This window comes from Delphinus delphis, chromosome 19, assembly GCF_949987515.2.
Source record: "Delphinus delphis chromosome 19, mDelDel1.2, whole genome shotgun sequence".
NCBI classification, from domain to species: domain Eukaryota; kingdom Metazoa; phylum Chordata; class Mammalia; order Artiodactyla; family Delphinidae; genus Delphinus; species Delphinus delphis.
Window position 1 is genome coordinate 17,034,353 of NC_082701.1, and position 23,973 is coordinate 17,058,325.

Sequence of the window (23,973 nt, forward strand, 5' to 3'; positions counted from 1 at the left end):
CTGCTATGGTCCATAGTATAGGCTGGAAATAGTCTAGCACATATGAAAATATAAAGCCTGATAGAAATGGCATCTCAGTCAATGAAGAAAAGTTTATTTAGTCAACAATATTGGATCAGTTAGTTAACTCTTTGAAGAATTACTTGGATTCTTACTTCACTTGTACCATATACAAAAATAAAATTCCAGATAGACTAAAGAATTATATGTAAAGTAAAAATTTACAAGAGAAGAAAATGTAGGTGACTACCAGTGTCTGTAATGGGAGAGGATTTTAAGGATAAAAGTAATGGAAAACATCATAAAAATAAAAATTGATAATGTTGGCTGTTTAAATAGTAAAAATACATTTTTTAAAACCCTTCCATTTATCAAAAATATACCATAAATAAAATTAAAAGACAAATAGCAAACTGGGATAAAACGTTTATAACAAATATAATAATACCCTTAATATATAAATAATTTTTATAAATCAATAAAAATTATTAAATCCCAACAGAAAAATGTACAGAGGACATGAAGAAATAAGAGAAAAATTATCAGTGGTAAAAAAAATGATTTTAAAAAGTGCTAGCCTCGTCAATAATTAGACAAATGCCAATTTAAAATGATTGAAAAATACCATTATTCATACATCAAGTTGATAACTACTTTAAAAAATTTCTAGTATTCATTACTTTCGAGGATATACCAAGATAGTCACTGTCATATACGGTGGTAGGATTGTTACAAAATGATAAAAACCTTTCTAGAAAAATATTTGAAAGCCTATTTCAAGAGCATTAAAATACTCAAAACACCTTTTAACATAACAATTTGCCTTCATGAAGTAATCATACATATTGTCAAAGATTTAAGTATAAAAATGTTCATTGCGGGCTTCCCTGGTGGCGCAGTCGTTGAGAATCTGCCTGCTAACGCAGGGGACACGAGTTCGAGCCCTGGTCTGGGAGGATCCCACATGCCGCGGAGCAACTAGGCCCGTGAGCCACAACTACTGAGCCTGCGTGTCTGGAGCCTGTGCTCCGCGGCAAGAGAGGCCGTGGTAATGAGAGGCCCGTGCACCGCGATGAAGAGTGGCCCCCACTTGCCAAAACTAGAGAAAGCCCTCGCACAGAAACCGAGACCCAACACAGCAAAAATAAATTAATTAATAAACTCCTACCCCCAATATCTTCTTTAAAAAAAAAAAAATGTTCATTGCAACAACTTCTTGATACTAAAAACTTAGAAATTGTTAAATATGTGACAGTAAAGAATTAATGTGGAGTAGGGGAATTAAATTGTGAAACCAGTCATATGATGAAATATTATGGAGCCATTAAAACTCATAATGTATAGCTGTATTTATAGACATGGGAAAGGGCTTAAGATAATATCTGGGCTGGAAAAAAGAGATACAAACTTTTTATGTAGTACCAAATTAATAATATCAGTTATTTCTAGCTAGTTGAATTTTGGATGATTGAGATTTCTTTACATCTTTTGGTATTTTTTCCAAGTTTTCTATAGTGATCATGTATTTTGCAATTAGAACCCAAAATAACAATTTTAAATTGTTTTTAAAAAACAGTTAATGTTCAAGAGAATGCAAGATGCAGTGAGTTTCCAATTTTTAATTAAAATAAAATTAAAACAAATAAATCTGCATTAACAGCATTTATCTTTAAGCAACATAATATAGTTTATTTTTAACTTATTTCTATTTGTTTTATAACTTTTGCTCAGTTAACATCTAATACTTTCATAGTAAAATTTTTAAGTCTATTTAAAAAAAAAATGATATCCTTGCCAGAGTTTTAGTGAATACCAACCATATCTAATCTTGAATCTCATTATGCCCATCATTTATACCATCCGTATGTTGTCATATTTAGGTTATGTTCATTTTCACCTGTTTTGTTTTGCTAATCCCTAATGGTTTTTGTTAAAAAAAAAAAAAAATCTCTGCAATGCACTTCCCCCTTTGGTTCCTAACAAGAGGCTTAATTACTTAAATATAAATTGCTAGAAGGTCCATGTTAACTTAACCTAGTGAACTATTGGCATTTAAAAGTATTTGCATCTATTAAAAGTTCAAAATATATAAACTGATTTCTTTTAATGATAACTCTATATCTGACAAAGTAAAACAGAAATCACTATGTAGAAGAAACAGCATCTGCTTGACCATGTTCTTTTTATAAACTTTGTCTCTGTTCTCACTTTACTGTTCAGAAGAAGCAATCTGTTTTCATACGATATAACTGAATATGAATCAAGTTCAGTATCTTCTCCCATTTGCCCAATTCCCAGTCTACCTCTGTGTGGAGTTACTCTTCAGCTATATAGTGTGACAAATATTAAACTTACTGCTTTGGGGGCTATCCTCTCACCAAAACTCAGGGAAAATGGGAGGGAGCTGCCGTTCATTGACCTAAGAAATGCTTGACAGTTCTTCTTTCAAAGAGTGAGATAAGAAATGTGTGTGAATGAATAGTTAGTTATGATGGACTATTCATTTTCATCAGTATATAATGTGTGTTTTCGTTTTATGTCTATTAAATATGAGGTTCTGGAATGCCTTTTCACTTTGCAGAATTCTGAGACTGCAGTTCCAACACCTTTGAGAGGGCAGCAATCATGATTATACTGGCTACATTTATTAGTCAAAAAGCGCAAACGCTTTGTTTTGCTCTTTTGATTAGTTTGTTTAATAATATATTCAAATTATGATCTTTAATGTTATTTCTTTCACTAGCTTGGTGCTAACAGTGGTTTGCACATCATCATCTTTGATGAAATTGATGCCATCTGCAAACAGAGAGGGAGCATGGCTGGTAGCACAGGAGTTCATGACACTGTCGTCAACCAGTTGCTGTCCAAAATTGATGGGGTAGAGCAACTAAACAACATCTTAGTCATTGGTATGTTTGCTTGGTTTAAAAAAAAAAAGGTACTATGATTTCAAAAACATTAGATACTTAGGTTCTGAATTCAGATTTGTGTAGCTTGTAATTATACTATTTTGCCAGTGTTTCCAAATTAGAATCAAGTGATATTGAAGAATTTCACTATTTTAATGTCTAGCCTTAATAGGACAAATGAAAAATGGGTTTTAGTGACTCATGGCTTTTTTTTTTCTTTTAATAAAACTCCTCACTTTTTTTTTAAATTTATTTTTTATTATTTTTGGCTGCGTCGGGTCTTAGTTGTGGCATGTGGGATCTTTCGTTGCGGCACGCGGGCTCTTCGTTGTGGCACATGGGCTTCTCTCTAGTTGTGGCATGTGGGATCTTAGTTCCCCGACCAGGGATCGAACCCGCGTCCCCTGCATTGGAAGGCGGATTCTTAACCACTGGACCACCAGGGAAGTCCCAACTCATGGCTTTAAACTTATAGTTAACAGGTGAAAAAGGCTGCACGATGTAATGCAGTGGTTTTCAAACTGGGTCCTGTAGGCCTCCAGGAGTCCTCAGAGCTACTTCAGGGTCTGTGCGGCCAGGGTTTGAGCTTCAGATCATGCATCCCTATTATAACTTATCTTTTTAACTGCTTTATGTACTGAAGTTCTTCTTAAGATGACTTTGAAAACAAAACAAAACAAAAATTCTGCCGTTTATGAAGGTTGAAAACCATTGGCCTACAAAAAAGAGAAGGGATGTTGGGGTCAGACAGATCATGTTCACATTGCCCCTCTCTCACTTTGATAGTTTACTTACCTTCTCTGAACCTAAAATTTTCTTTTTAAATATGTGAAGATTTCATTACATTTATATTCCACTGGCCTGTACAGTAGTGAAATACTAAAGCAAAGTCCCCAGGTATTTTCATTAGGTCGAGAACAAATGATATTTTTGAAAATGACTGCTTTTCTATTTGACTTTTATAAAATGTCCTCTTAGCTTGTCAGGGAAAATGCTATTCTTACACATACTGAAGGGGCATTTTATCTTATTTTTGAATTCTGATAATTTGTTTGTTGTTTTAACAACTGTGCTCAGGAATGACCAACAGACCAGATCTCATAGATGAGGCTCTCCTTCGACCTGGAAGACTGGAAGTTAAAATGGAGATAGGTAAATAGATCTGTCACTGATTGGGGGAGGGGAGTGTAATTAGAGTTCATTAGCAGGAGCAAAGTCATATAACTTAATATTTGTTAGAAAAGTTGTATATCAGAAGCAGGTATTTACACGCTTGAGTACCTATAAGAAAAACATTAAGATTATAATAATGTCTATTTTATTTTCAATTTTATCAGGCTTACCAGATGAGAAAGGCCGACTCCAGATCCTTCACATCCACACAGCAAGGATGAGAGGGCATCAGTTGCTCTCTGCTGATGTAGACATAAAAGAACTGGCCGTAGAGACCAAGAACTTCAGCGGTGCTGAGCTCGAGGGTCTGGTGCGAGCAGCGCAGTCCACTGCTATGAACAGACACATAAAGGTCAGTGAAATCAACTACCATATATTAGGAGTCTGCAGCCCTGTAAATACCATGCCAGTATTCTTTCTCTTTCCTTTTAAGCATACTAAGGACTAGGGTAATACTGACTTTTGATGGAGAATAGACATGGTAAAAGGTATAGGGATTAATTGTCAACTGCTAAATCTTCCGAGTAGTTGGAAAAAAGATAATGGTAGCATCTGCCCCATGGTAACCACTGACCCATTTACCTTAGGTTGCCACCATTTGATACAGACATGTGAAGATGAAGATTTTGAAGAATTTTTTAAAAATTTGTGCTGTGTTGACTTGTATCATGACATAGGAAGTTGGATTTTCTACATGCTAGAATTACGGGGGCTGCTTCATTAAGTAAATGTATTGAATACCTGCTATTTTCAAGGTATTAAGCAGGAGACACAAAGATAATAAAGCACGACCTTTTCCCACAAGGAGTAGAGAGTCAGGGAAATGGATATGTTTGCAAATTAATACAATAATGTTATTGATACTTTGGTAGAAATACAAAGGATACTTTCATTTTGGTAAATAAAATTTGATAAAGTGCATTTGATCCTTTACCATCGCTTCTCTTCAGGTTTTACTTATCACCTGTAGTTAGATGACTCCCAAATTTATGTCTCATCTCTTGAAAGTATCTTTCTCTCACTTTCAGATTTATACCAAATACCTCTACCTGGATATGTTATCAGGTCTCAAATTTAATATTCCAAAACCAAATTCACTTTTTTGTTGTTGTTTTTTCTTACTACTTTCCTTCCTGCTCCTACTTCCCTGTTTATCCCAATTTCCCAAGCTTAAAACTCCAAGATTTCTACCACTCTGTTGTGTCCTATATCAAGTTATTTGCCAAATTTTGTCAGTTCTATCTTGGCAGTATCTTTCAGTTCTCATTGCCACCACCTGTCTTCTGTTTGATTAACCTTCCTGTTTCACACCATTCTATTCTTCAGAAACTTTCAGTGACTCACCATGATCTACAGAACAAAGTACAGAAGTCTTAGTCTGGTCTTTAAGGTACTCTTAGATCTGACCCTAAATTGGCCTTTCCTGATGTGTTCCCAGTTATTCTCCATACACTTTATAAATTTATTTATTTATTTATTTTATATTTGGCTGCGTTGAGTCTTCATTGCCACACACGGTCTTTCTCTAGTTGCAGCGAGCGGGGACTCTCTGTTTTGGTGCCCAGGCTTCTCATTATGGTGGCCTCTCTTGTTGCGGAGCACGGGCTCTAGGCTCATGGGCTTCAGTAGTTGTGGCTCATGGGCTTAGCCGCTCCGCAGCATGTGGGATCTTCCCAGACCAGGGCTCAAACCTGTGTCCCCTGCATTGGCAGGCGGACTCTCAACCACTGCGCCACCAGGGAAACCCTCCATACACTTTAGCCAAACTAAAATATTGAATATTTACCAGTCATCAGATATTAATGTATTTTTCTACTTCTCTGCTGTTACCTCTTTTTTTTTTTTCTTCACTGAGAACGTTTACCCTCTATGTTTACTTATCTTTTCAATACCTGGCTCATGTACCACCACTTTCTTCAAACTTTTTCTCATTCTCCCTTTCAAGAATGGTATGTTCTGTTCCTTCTTGAACTAGTAGTGTATCGGAAATTCCCTGGCGGTCCAGTAGTTAGGACTTGGTGGTTTCACTGCGGTGGCCCAGGTTCAATCCCTGGTAGGGAAACTAAGATCCCGCAAGCCACACAGTGTGGCCAAAAAAAAAAAAGAAATAGTAGCGCATCATTTACAATACCTTCTGTTGACTTTCGATCAGTGGATTTATCTAGCCTAGTGTGTGCCAGACACTGTACTAGGGGTTAATGCTCCAATTGCCTACCCTTGAGCAGCTCACAGTCTAATCCGCCACATGCAGTAATAGAAAGTACATACGGGGTAAGGAAGTGAAAAGGTGTCAGGTGTGGTCAGCTTGTCGGGTGAGAGGAGCCTTCACAGAGGAATTTCTGGGTGGATATGTTTCCTGATGGAGTCAGGCATTTTAGGTAGAAAGAACAAATATGCAAAGGAACAGAGACACACAAACAGCATGGTGTGTTACAGTAATTCAGTACTGCTGCAGCATAAAAGGTAGGGAAGGGGAGGTAGAAAGAGACGTGGGGGATAAGTCAGGAGGCTAAAGCAGGGGATGGAGCACAAAGAGCCTTTTATACTGTGCTAAGAAGTATGGACTTCTTTTCTGTGAGTAGTGCTAAGCCATTGAAGAGTTTTAAGAATAGCAGTGACATAGTGTTAAAACATAAGCTCACTCTGGCAGCTTTGTCGAGTGGAGTATTTAGGGGAGTGAAGTTGGTGACATAAGACAAGAGAGGGGAACTTGTATAACAATTCACACAGGAAATAGTAAAAGCCTGAACAGTCAGGTTGAGTATGTTTTATTCGGGTATACCCTGGCAATGGTTTTAAACCAAGGGTCGGTAAATTGTGGCCCATGGGCCGTATCCAGCCAACCACCAGTTTTTATAAATAAAGTTTTTTTGGAACACAGCCACCCTTGTTCATTTATGTATTGTCTGTGGCTGCTTTCATGCTACAATGGCAGAGTTGAGTATTTGCAAAAGAGACTGCATGGCCCACAAAGCCTAAAATATTTACTATCTGGCCCTTTACAGAAAAAGTTTGTCAACCCCTGTTGTAGACTTTAAGTCCACATCTTATTCATTTCTGAATCTCCCACAGTATTTCATATAGGTCTTAATACTGAGAATATGGTAGCTGTTTAGTAAATATTTTTTAAATTAGTAAATATGTATTCTGTATCAAACTCTATCTATAAGCCATAATACCCCTACATAATGGAACTGACTTTGTTCTAGCTCAAGAATGCCATAATGGAAGAGGCCACTTTAGACAAGATGGTAAACCTCTTTAAAATACCGGAGGCCCAGTGGGGAGGAGGATACTAGTACTACTGCATTAAAACAAAACAAAAAAAAATTGAGAATGCCAAAGGACTGGATAGTGTGGAAATATAGTATTGGGTCCTTTATAGAATGGACCCATTCATTTCATTCATCCATTCTTTCTCCTTGTCGTAAGAAATGTCTTAGAAAAAGTGATGGTGACTTCAAGAAAAATTGTATAAATGATGTGAAAATTGCTCCCCACCATACCGATCTTTCACCTCAGACCACATCAGTGCTTCTTGATACTATAATCGACAATAGCTAGTTTATTAGGTATCAGATTTTTCATATGCATTAGCCACTGGATTTTTTATCCTATTTAGTCATTTGTCATTTTTATCACAATAATCTTATCCCAAAGTGTCTCTAAGCCATTGTCAAGAAACGTGCTTTCTTTAAGCATGTATTGGATTTATTTACACACGAGGCAATGAGAAACGGTGGAAAAATCACAAGTTTTGTAGTCAGAAGGTGTGGTTATGTGTTACAGTTCTTCCCACTTTTTTTGTTTCTGATTTGTCAAGGGGAAATAACTACCTATTTCATCAAGTTTTTGTAAAAATGAAATCAAATACTGTTTGTGGAAGCGCCTCAGTTGGTGTAGAACTTATACACAACATTCATCTGTTTATTATGATGTTCTTTGTTTGTATTATAAAAAGCCATTATTGGGAATTCCCTGGCAGTCCAGTGGTTAGGATTCGGTGCTCTCACTGCCAGGACCTGGGTTCAATCCCTGGTCGGGGAACTGAGATCCCGCAAGTCTACTGGCATGGCCAAGAAAAAAGCCATTATTAGTGTTATTTTGCTTCCTTTTCAAAAGAATTAGGTTTAAACAAAGTCAGGTGAAATAAACTAAACAAGTCTTCCCTGTTAAACTGTTCTTTCAGGTTTTTTGAAGCAAGTGGAAAATCCAGTCATGAACACCTGATGTGCATGTCATTTGTGCTTGAATCCATGTTTGTGGTCAACTAAAATTCATGTGACATTTGGTTGTTTTTAGCTTGAAAGGAATTTCTGCTTCAGGTAGAGAAGATAACACAAATTTCTTCTGCTCTAATCTGTTGTAAGGAAATAAATTGAGGACACACACACAAACACACACACACACTTTACAAATGAATCAGCTGATTTATGTTTTCAGAATTTCAATAAAATTCTTTTTTATTTTCTGTAGAGTTTTGAATGATTAAGGTCATTCTACCCTTAATTTAAGAGGAATGATAAGAACTTTGAAAGGTCAGATTTAAAAGGTTATGAAATTTAAGTGTGACCACTGGATATTTGCTAGTGTTGAAATACAAGTTTATTAGTTTCTGCAGGTATAAGCTGAAAGATGTTGCCTCTTCCATATTGATTAGCTGTTATAAATAAAATGCAGAAAAAATCACACTAATTCAGACAAATAAGAAAAGGTTTTCTGAATGAATAAAAATTCAGAATTGTAGATTTTTTTAAATAACATTTTGAGATTTTGACAAAATAGTAAAATAGTAAAAATTGGCCAAGAGAAGTCCTTAAACTTATTTTAATGAATAGGTATGAAAGGTTTATCATTGTAGTATTGATTACTTACAATTAGGTGACTTCTGAAATTCCTGGAGTGTCTAAAAACAAATTGTTCTAAAATAACTGTCCCCCAGCCATCTTAATTCACTTTAATCCATTGGGTGAGTCCTTTCTTAGTAGTAAAAATGCAAGGTTCATACCAGCTGCAGTCCTGAAATCTGGCATTTTTTTCAGCAAATGCTGAAAGATAGACAAGATTTTCCCTTCATATTGCTATATGTTTCTGTCATTTGAATTCAGTTTCACTCTAAAAGGAAATCATAATAGTATTTCATAACACTGTTATGAAGATGCTTGCCTGTGCCTCCCTGTGTACATACGAGAATCATTTTCTAGGATAGATAGATAGCCAGATGGATTTTTGAAGACATGGTTGCATTGTCTTCTAGTTTCTAGTGTTTATTCTGGTTCCTTTTACAGGTGACCTGTTTTTGTCTCTCAAAAAGGTTCTAGAAATTTCTCTTCACCTTCGGTGTTCTGATAGTTTACAACACTGTGTCTAGACAGATGTGCGTTTCTTTTCATTTACCCTGATCACTCATTGAAACCTTTAAATTGCAAAGATACACCTCTCTTCAGCCGGAGAAATTTTTTTTCTTCTGTCTTTTATTGTTTTTTTCTCTATCATTCTTTCTCTTCTTTCCTTCTGAGACTCCTCTTAGATCAGTGTTAAAACTTCCAGATACATGTTCCATGCTTTTTAACCATTCTCTCTCACTTTCTGTCATTTCATGGGATTTGGGGCAGGAAGGGAGACAAATAAAAGTGTTCTGTTTGCCATCTTGATCTAGTTTTCTGACAGAGTTCTTTTTGTCCCATAAGGCTGAGTTTTACAGAATGTTTGTCATTTTATTTGTCTCAGCAGTCCATTCCTAAAGGAACATGACTCATATTTTATAATAACCTTTGGAAGGTTGATACTGCTTAACATGCTTTGGTTTTGTAGTCAGATTTTTTTGAAGATATGTTTTTTTAAAGCCCATAGTACCATTTTAAAAATTAGACTCACTTGCCTTGTGCTATTGGGAGTGAGCCCAGTCACGTTAAAAAGTGTGTTGGTATCTCAATCACTCATCAGGTCCAGGCAGCTCCAAGTGCTGATAAAGGCCTTGATGCTTCTCCAGATGTCTGTTCTAAGTGGTAGCTTCAGGTGCAATAAGCAGAATATTTGGAGCTGGCACATAGATTCTCAAGCAGAGAGTATGAGTAAAAATCAAAGTTGTAGGTCCTTGGTCTCCTAGGATAATGGTTCACAAACCTGGTTGAGCATCAGAACCACCTGTGCACTTTATAAAATGTAAATGCATGGACCCTCTGCTGGACCTTTTAAATCAAAATCCTGCAGGGTGGGGCTGGGCATCTGTATAAGTATGTAGGGGTGTGTGTGTATATCTTTAAAGACTCTAGGCGTTATTCTGATAGGCAGCTGAGGATGAAAACCACTGTTTCTAGAGACCCTCTCTATATAGTTTCTCCTCCTCGTGCCTCATTTTGAAAAATAAAAACAAAAAAAAACTCTATCCAGTGTCCTTTGGTAAAGATATGTGATAATTTACTTGACTGGTACCCTCTTCATGGACATTTAATTTGCTTCCAGTCTTCGGCTATTACAAATTACTCTAGTAGATATCCTGGTACATATAACTTTGTGCACATTTGTGAGTATATTCATGGGATAAACACCTAGAAGTGGAGTTGTTCAGGCAAAAGGCATAATATATGTATATGTAGGTGTGTGTGTGTGTATGTATGTTTGTGAATTTGAGAGAGATTTTTTTTGTCTGTGGAAATATGCCTTTTATATCCTCAGGTGTTATATTCTTAGGCTGAAAATATTCTTAAATCTTGGAAGTCCTTAACGTTTTGTTTTCATTTCTAATCAGGCCAGTACTAAAGTGGAAGTGGACATGGAGAAAGCAGAGAGCCTGCAGGTGACAAGAGGAGACTTCCTTGCTTCTTTGGAGAATGATATCAAACCAGTGAGTATGAATACTGAGTGATGTATAAGCCAAAAATAATAATAATAATTCAGGGGAAAAATAAGTGCCATTTTACTCAATATTTTGGAAGGTTATATCACGTGTAGTTTTTAAAAAATCATAAAATCTCAGTACTGGAACTGTCCAATATAAGAAACATCTGTTCAGTAACTCTGATGGCTGGGTAATTAACCAAGACTTACTGAAATATTTCTCATGATAGGGAGCTCACCATCTTGTAAGGCAGACCATTCAATTTTGAGACTTTCTAATTATTAGTTCTTAAATTGTTTTGAACTAGAAATAGTTTTCTCATTAGTTCTTACATAATCTGAAGCTACGGAAACCTAAATTCATCCTAATTCATCCATCCTTCATATGTTAGTTATTATGTTTAAAAGTAATTCTCATCTCCTTTCTCTCTCCCTTTCCCCACCCTCCTCCAAGGCATCCCTTTTTCTTGCTCAATACCTCCAGTTCCTCTAACTGCTATAGTTTCTAAAACTTTTAACCATTTTCAGTGCCCTTTTTTAAAAAGGTGTCAATTTTCTTAAAATATACTCAAAACTCAGTAGTCATAGTTGGAGTTTTAGAATACATTATAAGGTCATTAACCCATTTTTCTATAAAACAACCACTCATGTTTGAGTAACCATTACTTGGAGTCCTATATTAATACAAAAACAAATTGTAGAACCTTAAAAAGGTGTGTATGTTGTTTTTCTTTCTTCAATGGACCTTGGGTGCACAGAATTGGATTAACCTTAATCTTTAATTCATGACATACTGTCATTAGTCTACAGTGTGTAAAATAAAATATGGTATGTATTGATTTTTTGAGACTTGCTATTTTATTATGTATTTTATTATCAAGTCATCTATATGATATGATTGTGCTATGCCTCATTTATTTTCATTGCTGGATAGCCTTCCATTGTGTGACTAACACAATTTGTCTGTTTTCCTGTCAATGGGCAGTTGGAACATTACTAGTTTTTTGTTATTACAAACAACTGCTGCTAAAGCATTCTTGAATGAGTTTCTCCTAGATATATGTTTAGGAATTAAATTGCTGGGTTGCTGGGTATATGAATGTACAATTCAAACTAAGACTTTAAAGCTGTTTTTTTCAGTGGTTGAACCAATAAACACTTCCCCCAATAATGTAAAAGAGATCCTGTTCTCTGCATCCTATACAACACTTGGTATTGTCAGACTTACTTTTTGCCATTCAGTTGGATGTAAAATGGGATCACATTTTGGTCTTGATTTTCATTTCACTGATTACCTGTGAAGTATTTCTCCATATGTTTATTGGCCATATGAGTATCTTCTGTGAGATGCCATTCATGTGTTTTGCCTATTTTTCTGTTGTATTGTTTATTTTTATTTGATCTGTATAAGTTCTTTATATATCCTTGACAATAATTATTTGTTGCAAGTATCTCCTTTAAAGACAAAAATCAACTTGTTTTAGCCCATCTGCTTTTTTAAAAAATTAATTAATTAATTAATTTATTTATTTTTGGCTGCGTTGGGTCTTTGTTGCTGCGTGTGGGCTTTCTCTAGTTGTAGCGAGCGGGGGCTACTCTCTTCATTGTGGTGTGCGGGCTTTTCATTGTGGTGACTTCTCTTGTTGCAGAGCATGGGCTCTAGGCACGTGGGCTTCAGTAGTTGTGGCTCGCGGGCTCAGTAGTTGTGACTCACTGGCTTCAGTAGTTGCGGCGCACAGGCTCTAGAGCGCAGGCTCAGTAGTTGTGGCGCACAGGCTTAGTTGCTCTGTGGCATGTGGGATCTTCCCAGACCAGGGCTCAAACCTGTGTCCCCTGCATTGGCAGGCGGATTCTTAACCACTATGCCACCAGGGAAGCCCCCTGTCTGCTTTTTTATGACTATTCTGACTTTTAACTGACTTTTCAAAAGTTACTCAGCAGTGGAAATGGTTTAATCTTTTGCTGTTATTATTTGTAATAGTTACCAAAAATATTAGAGCCCAGCCTAACTGATCTATCTTAAAATTTTTTCAAGGCAGGTAATTTGGCTACAAGGAAAGGGGCAACTAAGATAACTTAGTTAAGTAAGCAGTAACTTTTATTTATTCCAGGGGTCTGGGGGATAAAACAAAAACTGAAATGACAGGATAAGTAAGGATGACTCATACATATTATATAGCTTGGGAGGGTCACTGTTTTCTGGTTCACGTATCTCAGCTCTGTTAGACAAAAGCCAGCCAATCTACATATTTCCTACAACAGCCTTCCAACCAGTATTTATTAGGCTCTTCCTTTATAACTTTTTACACAGCCACTGCATTTACCATATTCAGACCAGGGAATAAGAACTTTACTCCATACTCAGGAATCAAAGCACTAGTGTATGCAAGGACCAAAGAGTGGTCTGAAAAATGATTTGGTGGCAAAGTAATAGAGTGATGAGACCACTGTATACTGTTTATAAACAGTATTACAAAGGATGACTTTCTGTTAGGTGCAAGTTCTAAAGAACTGTTAAAGTTATTCCATACATTGGGGAGTGAAAATTTGACTTTAGGATTGTGATAATTTTTTTAAATTAGAAATTGTCAAGCTATATGAGCTTTATATTACATTGGGTTATATTTTCCTACTCATTTTTTCTCCTGTTAACCTTGTGGAAATGCTATTCAATTAAGTAAATAAGTACTAAAGTTTTTAACTACTTTTGGTAGCTGGTTTGATGAGCATTACAATTTGAGATTAGAAGTTGAAAATGAAAAGGGTTGTGATTTATGCCCCCATATATAGTACAAATGAAATGATTATATATAGCAATTGCTTTTCTTTCCTTTCCCTAACCCTTCAATCTTCATTACCTCTGCTCATTTCTAGCTCGTTCTAAATCTTACATTTACACACACACTTACCTTTTGGTGCGATTCGACTTATACCCCCTACCACCAAGCGTATGTGGACAAGATCTCCTCATTACCATTTCATATTTCCATTTTAATATCTGACACCTACAGTCAGTGTTAGGATAGTATCTTTGTGTGCTGAGCCAACTGTTTCTAATTTCTAAATCCATATTCTCTCTTTCTCTTTGCTCTTGACAGAAGGCCACAACCCATGTTCTCCTTATAGAAACAAGCACGTTGGAACATACCCTTTCTCAGGGATTGCGAGGGCTTGAGCCCTCACAGAATCTGAGCCTAAATATATTTTTTATTCCATTAAGTCACGTGAAGCAGTTTTTGCTCCAATTGGGTAAAAAGTTAAATGAGAAATTATAAAAGTTTTTTTTTTCTTTTCAGGCTTTTTATATTAATATGGGATATTGCTATAGCCCTAGCATGTAGGAATTATTACTCATCCTTTATACCTTTAAATATTTAATTTTTAATACTGACGCTGAAAATGCTTTAAACTGTCCTTTTCCTTCATAGGCATTTGGCACAAACCAAGAGGATTATGCAAGTTACATTATGAATGGTATCATCAAATGGGGTGATCCAGTTACTCGAGTTCTAGAAGATGGGGAGCTGCTGGTCCAACAGACTAAAAACAGTGACCGCACACCATTGGTTAGCGTCCTTCTGGAAGGTGAGAAAAAATGATGTGATAGCATCAAAAGCTGAAAAAAGAAAAAGAAGCACTTTTACAAAGCCATTTAGCACATTCCAGAAAAATGAATTATTTTCAGTTCTAAACCTGTTCATGATTTGAAAATAGCAATCCATTCTGTGTTCCGATATTGTGCACGAATTTAAATCTTCTTGGGTTAGAATGTTACTAATGAATGATAGCAACTAGTTTTCTTATAAGATTGTATCTAAATTTCTATGTTACTTAATAGACTCTATGATACCACATAATATTCAATTCAATTAAAAAAATATTCACTGAGTATTTACTGTGTCTTAGGCATTGAACTGGTTGCTGGAGACACAAAGACATTCACAGAGTTGAGTCTGGTCATGAAAAAAACCATGTAAACAAATACCTAACTACCATGTATGTGTGTAAGGGTATGTGAATGCAAGTCATTTTGCCCAGGGGTGATCAAAGAAAGTGTTCAATTTAGATTTTGTAGGATCAGTTAGGATTTTACCAAGTAGACAAAAAAGGAAGGACATTCTACCAATTATTTTTTATAGTTATAATTAGTAGAACAACAGAAAAGTTCAGTGAGTCCACATGACAGGGGAATCCAGCCCCTTCCAAAGGGCTAGGGGTGGGGGCTCCCTGAGAGAAACACATTCAGCCAAGACCTAAAGGACGAGGAGAAGCTGGGCGTGCATAGTAACTGCGGAAGATGTTCTAAACAGAGGGACCAGCGTGTGAAAAAGCCCTGGGCTGGAAGGAGACTGAACCAGAAAGGGAGATTGGCTAAGACATGAGACTGAAGAATTAGACAGGAGCCAGTTCGTGCAAAGCCTTGTAGACCATGTTAAGGATTTAGACTCTGTCCAGGGGGCAGTGGGGAGCCATTTGTAGGATTTTAAGCAGTGAAGTGACATGATCAGATTTATATTTTCAAAACGTCATGACTGCTTTGTGATAGAGAAAGGATTAGAGTGGCGAAAATACACAGGAAAGACCAATGGTGAGAAGCAGTTGCATTAGTTTTAATGAGAGCTGATTATGGTTTGAAGTACTGTAGTGGTAGGAGAGATGGAGTTATGTAGACCCTTTTGAGAAATATTTAGGAGGGAGAATAAAAGAGACTTTATGATAATTATAATAATGATTAATTAATTATTAAGCATAATTAAGCTAACATTCTTTGAACTCTTAACTATTTGCCAGTCAGTCTACTAGCACTTTACATATACTTTCTCATTTAAACCCCACTTCAATCCTGTGGGGGCAGATGCTGCTGTTATCCCTATTTTGTAGATAAGGAAGCTGAAGCTTAGAAATAGTAAGTAGATTGAAAATGGGGAGAGATCAAACATGATCCCCAGGTTTCTGGTATTCACGGCTGGTAAATGCTATTGTTTACTAAGACTGGGAACGCTAGTGGAGAAGTACATTTCAGAAAGAAAGATCATGAGTTCAGTTTTGGACACATTAAGTTCATGGTTCCTGTAGGATAATTGAATGGGAAATGTTGAGTAGCCCACTGGATATGTGGGTCTAGTGCTTAGAAGAGAGGTCTCGCTGGCAGTATACATTCATGAGTTGTCAGTATGTAGACTGTTGTTGAATCCATGGGCGTGGATGAAGTCACTTACAGAAAGGGTAGGTTGAGAAGAAATGGGGGGCCTAGGACTAATCTCTGAGGTGTGTCAACATTTAAGGACTAAGTAGAGCAGGAAGAGTTGACAAAGGAGATTGAGCAAAAATAACCAGAGAGGTAAGAGGGGGGAAAAAGAGAATGTGCTGTCACAGAAGCCAAGAAAAGTAAGGAAGGAAGAGAGGTATAGCTGATTCACTTTGCTGTACAGTAGAAACTAACACAACATTGTAAAGCAGCTATACTCCAATAAAAATTGATTATGAAAAAAAGAAAAATAAATAAAGAGGAGAGTTATCAGTTGTATCAAATATTCCTGAGAGGCCAACAGATAAAGTGTTGGATTTGGCGACGTGGAGGTCATTGGTGACCCTGATGGGAGCCTGTCCCATGTAATGGCAATGGAAGCCATAGCGTTTGTTTGAGGATGGATGGAAGGTGAAGAGTGAAGGCAGCTGGTGTAAATGATTATTTAGGGAGGTTCCATTTCGAAGGGAGAAGGCAGAGTAGTGTTGAGAGTAGTGAAGTCAAGAAAGAGGTTTTTTTTGTTTTGTTTATTAAACTGTCAGTAGACTAGAGCATGTTTAAATGCCGTTGGTAAGGCTCCAGGGAAGAGGGAGGGGTGGAACATATGGGGGAGAGGGTACAGTCAATAATGTCAGGTTCCTCACAGATGTAGAGAACAAATGTATGGACACCAAGGGGGAAAGTGGTGTGTGTGTGTGTGTGTGTGTGTGATAAATTGGGAGCTTGGGATTGACATGTATACACTAATATGTATAAAATGGATAACTAATAAGAACCTGCTGTATAAAAAATAAAATTAAAAAAAATAATAATAATGTCAGGTTCCTGAGAAGATGGGAAAGAATGATTGGTCAATTTATGGTTGGAAGAGGGGCACATCTTTTATTACACAGAATGGAAGGAGGAAATGTCTAAATATAAGTAAGTAGCTTTGGTTGCTTTCATGAGAAGACCTGAGTCTTTAGTTTCCTAGCTCTTTAAGTCACGTTTGCTTCTAATAAAGCAGTTTTCTCTGCCCCTAATATCACCTCCTAAGAAGATTGTATTTTTTTGTCAGACAAATGATTTGATAGAACTAGTAACATAGGTACTGATATGCATTCGAATGCATTCTCTTTCTTTTTAAAGAAGCAAAACGCTTGCATTTTGTATATTTAGCCAGAAGTTTGAAAGATTAAGGTTATGTGAGAAAGAAAGAAGGAATATATTTCAGTATACTTTTGAGAAGTGCTAATCAGTTCATTAAATTTAGTTGCTAATAAATAAGAGAAAACATGTCTGCCGTGAAATTGTGTCAGGAAATGTTAATGAGCAACTAGTTGAGGCCTCAGTACATTGTGGATAAAAGTTTAAACTTGTTTTATTCCTCTTTGCTTAGGTTGGCTTTTTTCCCCTGACTTGCTCGTATTGTTATGCAGGTCCTCCTCACAGTGGGAAGACTGCTTTGGCTGCAAAGATCGCAGAGGAATCCAACTTCCCCTTCATCAAGATCTGTTCTCCTGATAAGATGATTGGCTTTTCTGAGACAGCCAAGTGTCAGGCCATGAAGAAGGTATCAGGATTTTTACTTTCATTTTAATTTCCTATCTCTTAGATGTGTGTGCACGCGCGTGTGCGTGTGTACGTACACATGTACATATATATCTGTCCTTGTGTGTGTATATATATATGCCATGGCAGTTATGTTCTTCTCAAGTAGAATTAAATTATCAGCAGAATTTGGTGGGAAACAGCAACTGTTTTAGACATAGTATTTAACTTCGTAATGCATTTTTATTAGAGTATCCTTATCTTCCAAATTATGCTTTGTTTAGTGTGTATTATGATTAATTTTCATTTCTTAAGTTTGTATTGACTTGATTGAAAGATCACAGTTAAGATTGTTTGAGTAGAGTGGAGCAAATTCATTTAGGAATTTTTAAGTTCTTTCATCAATGTATAAAGTCAGACTAGGGTCAATTAAATTGACTGTATAGTTTGGGAAAGAACAGAGGTGTATCATTGGAAAGATATTCTCAAAACCCCTACAGAAAGATGGTGGTATATTAGATAGTAATCAGTCTGCTTGGCAGACTTAATGCGGTCCTTGTCTTTTTGCCTTTCTCCAAGTGCCATTTGTCACCTTCTTAATACAGCTGCTTTGAACCACTGGTGAAAGTTAGAACAACATAGAATCCTAGCACTGAAAGAACTCTAAGATCGTCTGGTTCATCGCTCTTACATTCAAGCAGGTACCATGTAAGGCATTTAGGATAGTAGGTGGTTGCTCATTAAAAACAGAAAAGAAAAACAACAAAAATCAATGCTGAACACTCTTAATGCCTGTTTCACCTCACTTAATTTCCATTGATATTCTGGTTTTGCATACTCCCAGACAGTGAAGAAAGATTATTTTTTATATATTTAGTTGAAGTATTTATTTTACTTAAATCCTTTTTTTCATGCTTGATCTTTTATAAATAAGAACTTACTGTAAGTTAAAGAGATGTGAGAAAATCAGAATGAGGGGAAAGAATCTTGAGAATGGGCTTGCTGCCTAGTAAAGACAGCTCAGATGTTCTTTTACCTTGTTCTTAGGCCCTCACTTTATAAAGATGTAGGATAGAATTACCTTAGTTTTTCTTTAGGGAAGAGATTGAAGAGGAAAATACATTCTTTCAAAAGCAGACTCCAAAAAAATATAAGTTTGAGAAGTTAGTCTCATGTTTGTGCAGGTAGCAGAAAATCATTTGTGTAGATTGCTTGAAATGGATAGAGGAGGCGGAGCTTGGAACAGGATTCCACACCAAAACGTCAAGGTAAATATTCTGCGTAAGGTCTTTGAAGTTGAGTGTGAAAGCGAGGGAAATGTTGTAGATACAAGAACTTAAATATCATAGTCTGTTTATTCTGTGTCTGAAGTGAGACCTGTAGTATCTATCCTTCCCAGGAAAATCTGGACAGAATCACTAGGACCAGTAACCTCCCTAATGTAGGTAGGGGTTGCTTTTCTTTATTTTTTGGTCTTTTTCCCTTTAAAGGGAACCTTTAAACCGCTTTTGTTGAAAATTTAAATAGCCTTTGGAATTGGTGGCCATTGAACTTAGCATTTAATTGAACAGCTGATTCTATTTTCCTAACTCCATCTATTCCTTATACTTGTTCAAAGTAGTCGTCTTCTGTGCATATGGTAAATTACTCCACTGCTTTCCACCAGCTGCCAGCTTCTACCTCACATGTACTCAGAGATGTGGGTGGATGGTCCTGGTTTTTTCTATAAAGTTTTTTTTTGAAGTATTTTAGGCTCCTGCACATCAAAGCTGCTTTGCAAGTGTGAGATATTATCATTTTTATTATTTCAATCTCTTGCAAATTGACTTGAGGGGGGAAGGTAATATGTGCTGACTTTAGAGGCTTAAATGGTTAAATTAATGGCTTAATAACTTATGATTTAATCTTTAAATTGTTGAAGCCTTCCAAGGTAGGGTTTCAGATGAGTAGAAGGCTAAGGTGTATAAAAATAAGTGTCTATACAAGCTTACTTGAAATGGTTTGGATTCATGATTCACTGTCTGGATCATCCTTGTACCCTTAAAGTTACAAAAATCATTTCTGCTTCAACAGTATAATAAATTCATATTAAGACTTTTTGGGTTTTCCTTGGGGAAAAATATTATTCCTTGTGACTAAAGAACAGAACAGAGAAAAGAATGAAGCATAGGTGTCTTAGAAATATATTAGAAATACTGCAAAATCTTTCCCTGCAAATAGTTTTCACATTGTTGCCTAATGATAGATTGACAAAAGCCTGAGGGCTCAAACCCATCTAAAGGTGCTAAGTCTTCCAGTTTGCTTTTGAAAATGAAATATTAATGCCATTCTTTAGTAGTTCTAGTCTCCCTCCCACCATTGTTCTCTTCCCTTCTTTTTTTTTAGTGTGAAGATGGAAAGATTTTTTTTTTCAAAGCACAAATAATTTATAATTCTTTATCAATAGGGAGAAGACATTTCTTTCCTTTTAAGTGCTTCCCTCCCACCCCCAAAATGTAGCTTTTCCCAATTTCAAAAATAATTTAGAAAATGCACAAAAGGATACAGAAGAAAATAAAGCCCATATTTGTCCTTCTATTTTCTTCTCTACTCAGATACACGTACACACACACATATATTGGGGATCACATTGGACATACTGTTTTAAACCTGGTTCTTTCACCTAATATGAAATTTTTTCATTGTCATTAAATGTATCTCAATATTATGTTAAATTAATAGCTGTATAATATCCATTTAAACATTGCTTTTTTGTTGAACATTTATGTTGTTTCCAGGTTTTTTCACAATTATAAACAATATTCTGTAGAACTCCCAATCACTGCCCCCATTTTCTTATTACATTTTTCTGAGAGTAGCATCCTGATTTACTGGCTGAGAATTTGGACTTAGGTTTCAAATAGACCTGAATTTGAATCCCAGCTCCACTGCTCTTACCAGCTCTTATAGTCACTTAACATATAAGCCTCTGTTTTCTCATCTACCAAATGAAGATAATATTAATAGCTGCCTCATTGGGTTGTTATGAGAATTAAATGAGATGGTGATTTATGTACGGTATCACATAGTGCCTTGGGATATAATATGTGCTCAGTAAAGTATAGTGGTTGTTTTTACTTATTATTATTGCACATACATTTCTGGTTATTTCTTTAAGATAAATTCTCAGAATTGAGATTGCTAAGGTAAAAATATTAATGGTTTTCAAATTTTTATAAGTATTGCTATTAAAACTTATGTAAAAATACTAATGTTTATAAAGCCCACCTCTTAAGAAAGTTGTGCTAATTTACACTTGCGGCCCCATCATATAAGAATGTCAGTTTCCTTGGGCTCTTGCCCGAACTTGATGTTGTTAAAATATTTTTTGCAGAAACTAACATAACATTGTAAAACAATTATACTCCAATAAAGATGTTAAAAATATATATATATATTTTTTGCAAATTTGATAGGTAAAAGATTGGCATTAAAATCATTTATTCACCTACATTTTAATGACTAGATCCTCAGTTTTAAAGATTTTTCAAAATGTTTTGCAATGGCAATAGTTTGTGAAACTCAGAAATATTATAACACATTAATTTTTCTTAGAGAGAGGTGGTCTGAACACTTAAGTCATAGAATATCTTTATATACCATTTTATTACTTAAACCAAGAGATGAGTTTTTGTTAGTAGAGAGGGCCATTAGGCTTGCTTTAATGAGTATCTAAGATTTAATTGCAACTAAGGTATTCTTATTCACATACAGATGGTGCTAAAATATATGAAAGTAGTTTATTCTCAATTAATTTAAAATTCACCTTATACTTAATCTGCTTAATAAATCCTTTCTCCATAGATAAACTCCTCAATACTAGCAAAGTCTGTATGAAGTATTATCCTTACATTCTGGGGGGGATACTATGTGTTCCATTAAGATATTTGAAGTGTTCACAGATCTTTCTCTTCTCCCCCATTTTATTTTTGTTTCCCCAACTTTATTCTGTTTAAAAATTTTCATTCCTTTATCCATTTTTGCATCTATACTTTAAAAAAACCCCTATTTTACTAGTTCTATTAATGGCATTAAATGAACAAAAGAACAAAGCAGTAGAATTTGATTTTAACTAATTACCTAATGTTGGTGCTTTCCGAGTATACAGTCAGTACAGAGGTGAAATAGAACAATCCGATGTGACTACATTGTTTGAACAAAATTAAGTAGAAAATTAGTGATTTATAAAACTATACCCATTAATAGCATAATATAGTCTTGTTTTTAAAAGGACTGAAAATTAATGGAAGAAATTTTCCTTTCCACTAGCTTTGCAAGAAAGAAATAATCTTCTTTGAATATCCTCCTGTAAATCCCACTGCAAATTGTAGTCTGCACAGAACAGAATCATGGTGCCTAATCCTCCTCTTTTCATGGTTTAGTCCATACAAAGAGCAGAGCTGGAAATTGGATCTTTTGACAGCAGTTACTAAGCAACAGAATTTGGATGTTTTTGGTTAACATCCTAATATATCATGTAGCTGATTTGTTGAAGATTGTGCATGCATTAACTGAGAGAAGTGGACACCCCGGAAGTGACTACAGGTCCCTGTACTGCTGGGGGACGAGCACTTGTTGTTTTTGTTTAATACACTCTGTCTTTTGACGTTTGTATCTGTTCGGCACACAAAGGAAGATGGTGTATGTAGCTCTATAGTGGAATTTAACTTTCAGATTTTGTGACTTTTTATATTATTAAAAATACCCCACTCTGTCGCTCATGTCATGTGAAAATTTAAGAATTTTTCCTGAAAAGCAGGGAGAACAAATAAGGGATTTTAAGGTCATTCCAGGAAGCTTGAGTGCTTTGCCAAAAGTTTAGGTCCACTTCCTGAGGCAGTTTCATTAGAAGACAACTAATGTTTGCTTGGTCTGCTCCCAAGTTATTTTTAGAAACTAGAGATTATTACTGATAGCACCAATTTGAATTTGCTCATTTACGTTTTTATGTGCTACCAAATATGATTAGAGTATTCTTTCAACTAATTGCTGACAGATTTACTACATTAGGGATTTTCTAAGTCATCAAATTCCTACTGTCATCAGATTTCTACTAACTAGGTACTTCATGCTAGCCACTTCAGAACTGAGATGAGCTCTTACAGCCCCCAAAGAACCTGAAAATTTGGCTTCACTTACCTCAGAGCGCTAAAGAGGTTATAGAAAAAGGAGGACAGAATCTACTTAGTACACGCTTTGCTGTGGTTTGTGATTCTGAAAGGCTGGGATTAACATGGAGCTAATGCTGGCGTGTTCCCATTTGTATTCGTGTAGACTCCAGCGTCTGCAGCTGCTGCCCCTCCCCTGCACACAGGTGGCTCCCAGCTTGTCTGAAGATTCCAGGAGTGGGCTCTGTGCCTTGAGAGCTTGCTGTGTCCTTCAGGACCATAACAGACCTGCCCCTAAACCCTTGGCAGCAGGAGCCCCACACCTCCTCTCACAGGGCCTCCAGCATGCCTTTGCTGCAGTCCCAGGCCCCACACATTCCACGTTGTCTCTCATGACCCACTACACCTGCCTTTGCACCCAACAGTGGAGGCACCAGAGAGTTTAACGATGACAACCTCATTATGTCCACAGCTAGAGATAGACTATGGAACTCTGTTTTCTAGAGACGTTCTTCATCTTCTAGAATAGACCTCTCATTTTTTCCCTGTTGACCATTGACACTCTTTTCCACACTTTTCCTTTCTTCCGTTCTTCCATTCTGTTTCTTTAGCCTTCTCTTTCAGACTTCTCACCTGACTCTAAGAATACGTCTATTCTGCTAATTTTACCTGCTCTACAGGAAACTCCCTGATAGAACTAGGATGGCCGTACACTCCAATGTGCTGTGTGCAATCATGGTTTTTACCTGTTGTTCCAGCATGATTATTAACAACTCCCACCTTTCAAGTGTCCTGCTTTGCATGATAACTTCTATGATCCCCTTCTGATAACCTCTTCAGCAAGAAAAGACTTGAGCATCATACTTTCATCTCACTAAATGAAAGGATCAAAATTTAAGTTAATTTTTTAAAGAGTCTGTAAGATACCACTAGTAGCCCGAGCTTCAGCCCGCCTGGCTAAATGTTGTTTGGGCGTTTGGTCTGGAGCAGGCACTGTGTATTTGCTGTGTGCTGTTACTGACGGCAAGTTTGGCACTTCAGTTCTTCAATTCGAGCTGCGGCAGTTTGTACAATTTTACTTTTCTTTCATCTTTCCTTCTTGTACCTCTCCTACTTTTTGGGTTTA

The 23,973-nt window shown here is 36.3% G+C and overlaps 1 protein-coding gene across 3 annotated transcripts in view; it reads left to right on the top strand.

Annotated features, from left to right (window-relative positions):
- Positions 1-23,973, top strand: part of NSF (N-ethylmaleimide sensitive factor, vesicle fusing ATPase) — a 156,946-nt gene that overhangs the window by 97,587 nt on the left and 35,386 nt on the right. For all 3 annotated transcript variants that reach the window (XM_059997645.1, XM_059997644.1, XM_059997648.1), the window contains exons 10-15: positions 2,744-2,909; positions 3,987-4,061; positions 4,247-4,434; positions 10,834-10,929; positions 14,351-14,507; positions 17,589-17,722. In XM_059997645.1, coding sequence (XP_059853628.1) covers positions 2,744-2,909; positions 3,987-4,061; positions 4,247-4,434; positions 10,834-10,929; positions 14,351-14,507; positions 17,589-17,722 — 816 coding nt within the window. The remainder of the gene's footprint in view (positions 1-2,743; positions 2,910-3,986; positions 4,062-4,246; positions 4,435-10,833; positions 10,930-14,350; positions 14,508-17,588; positions 17,723-23,973) is intronic.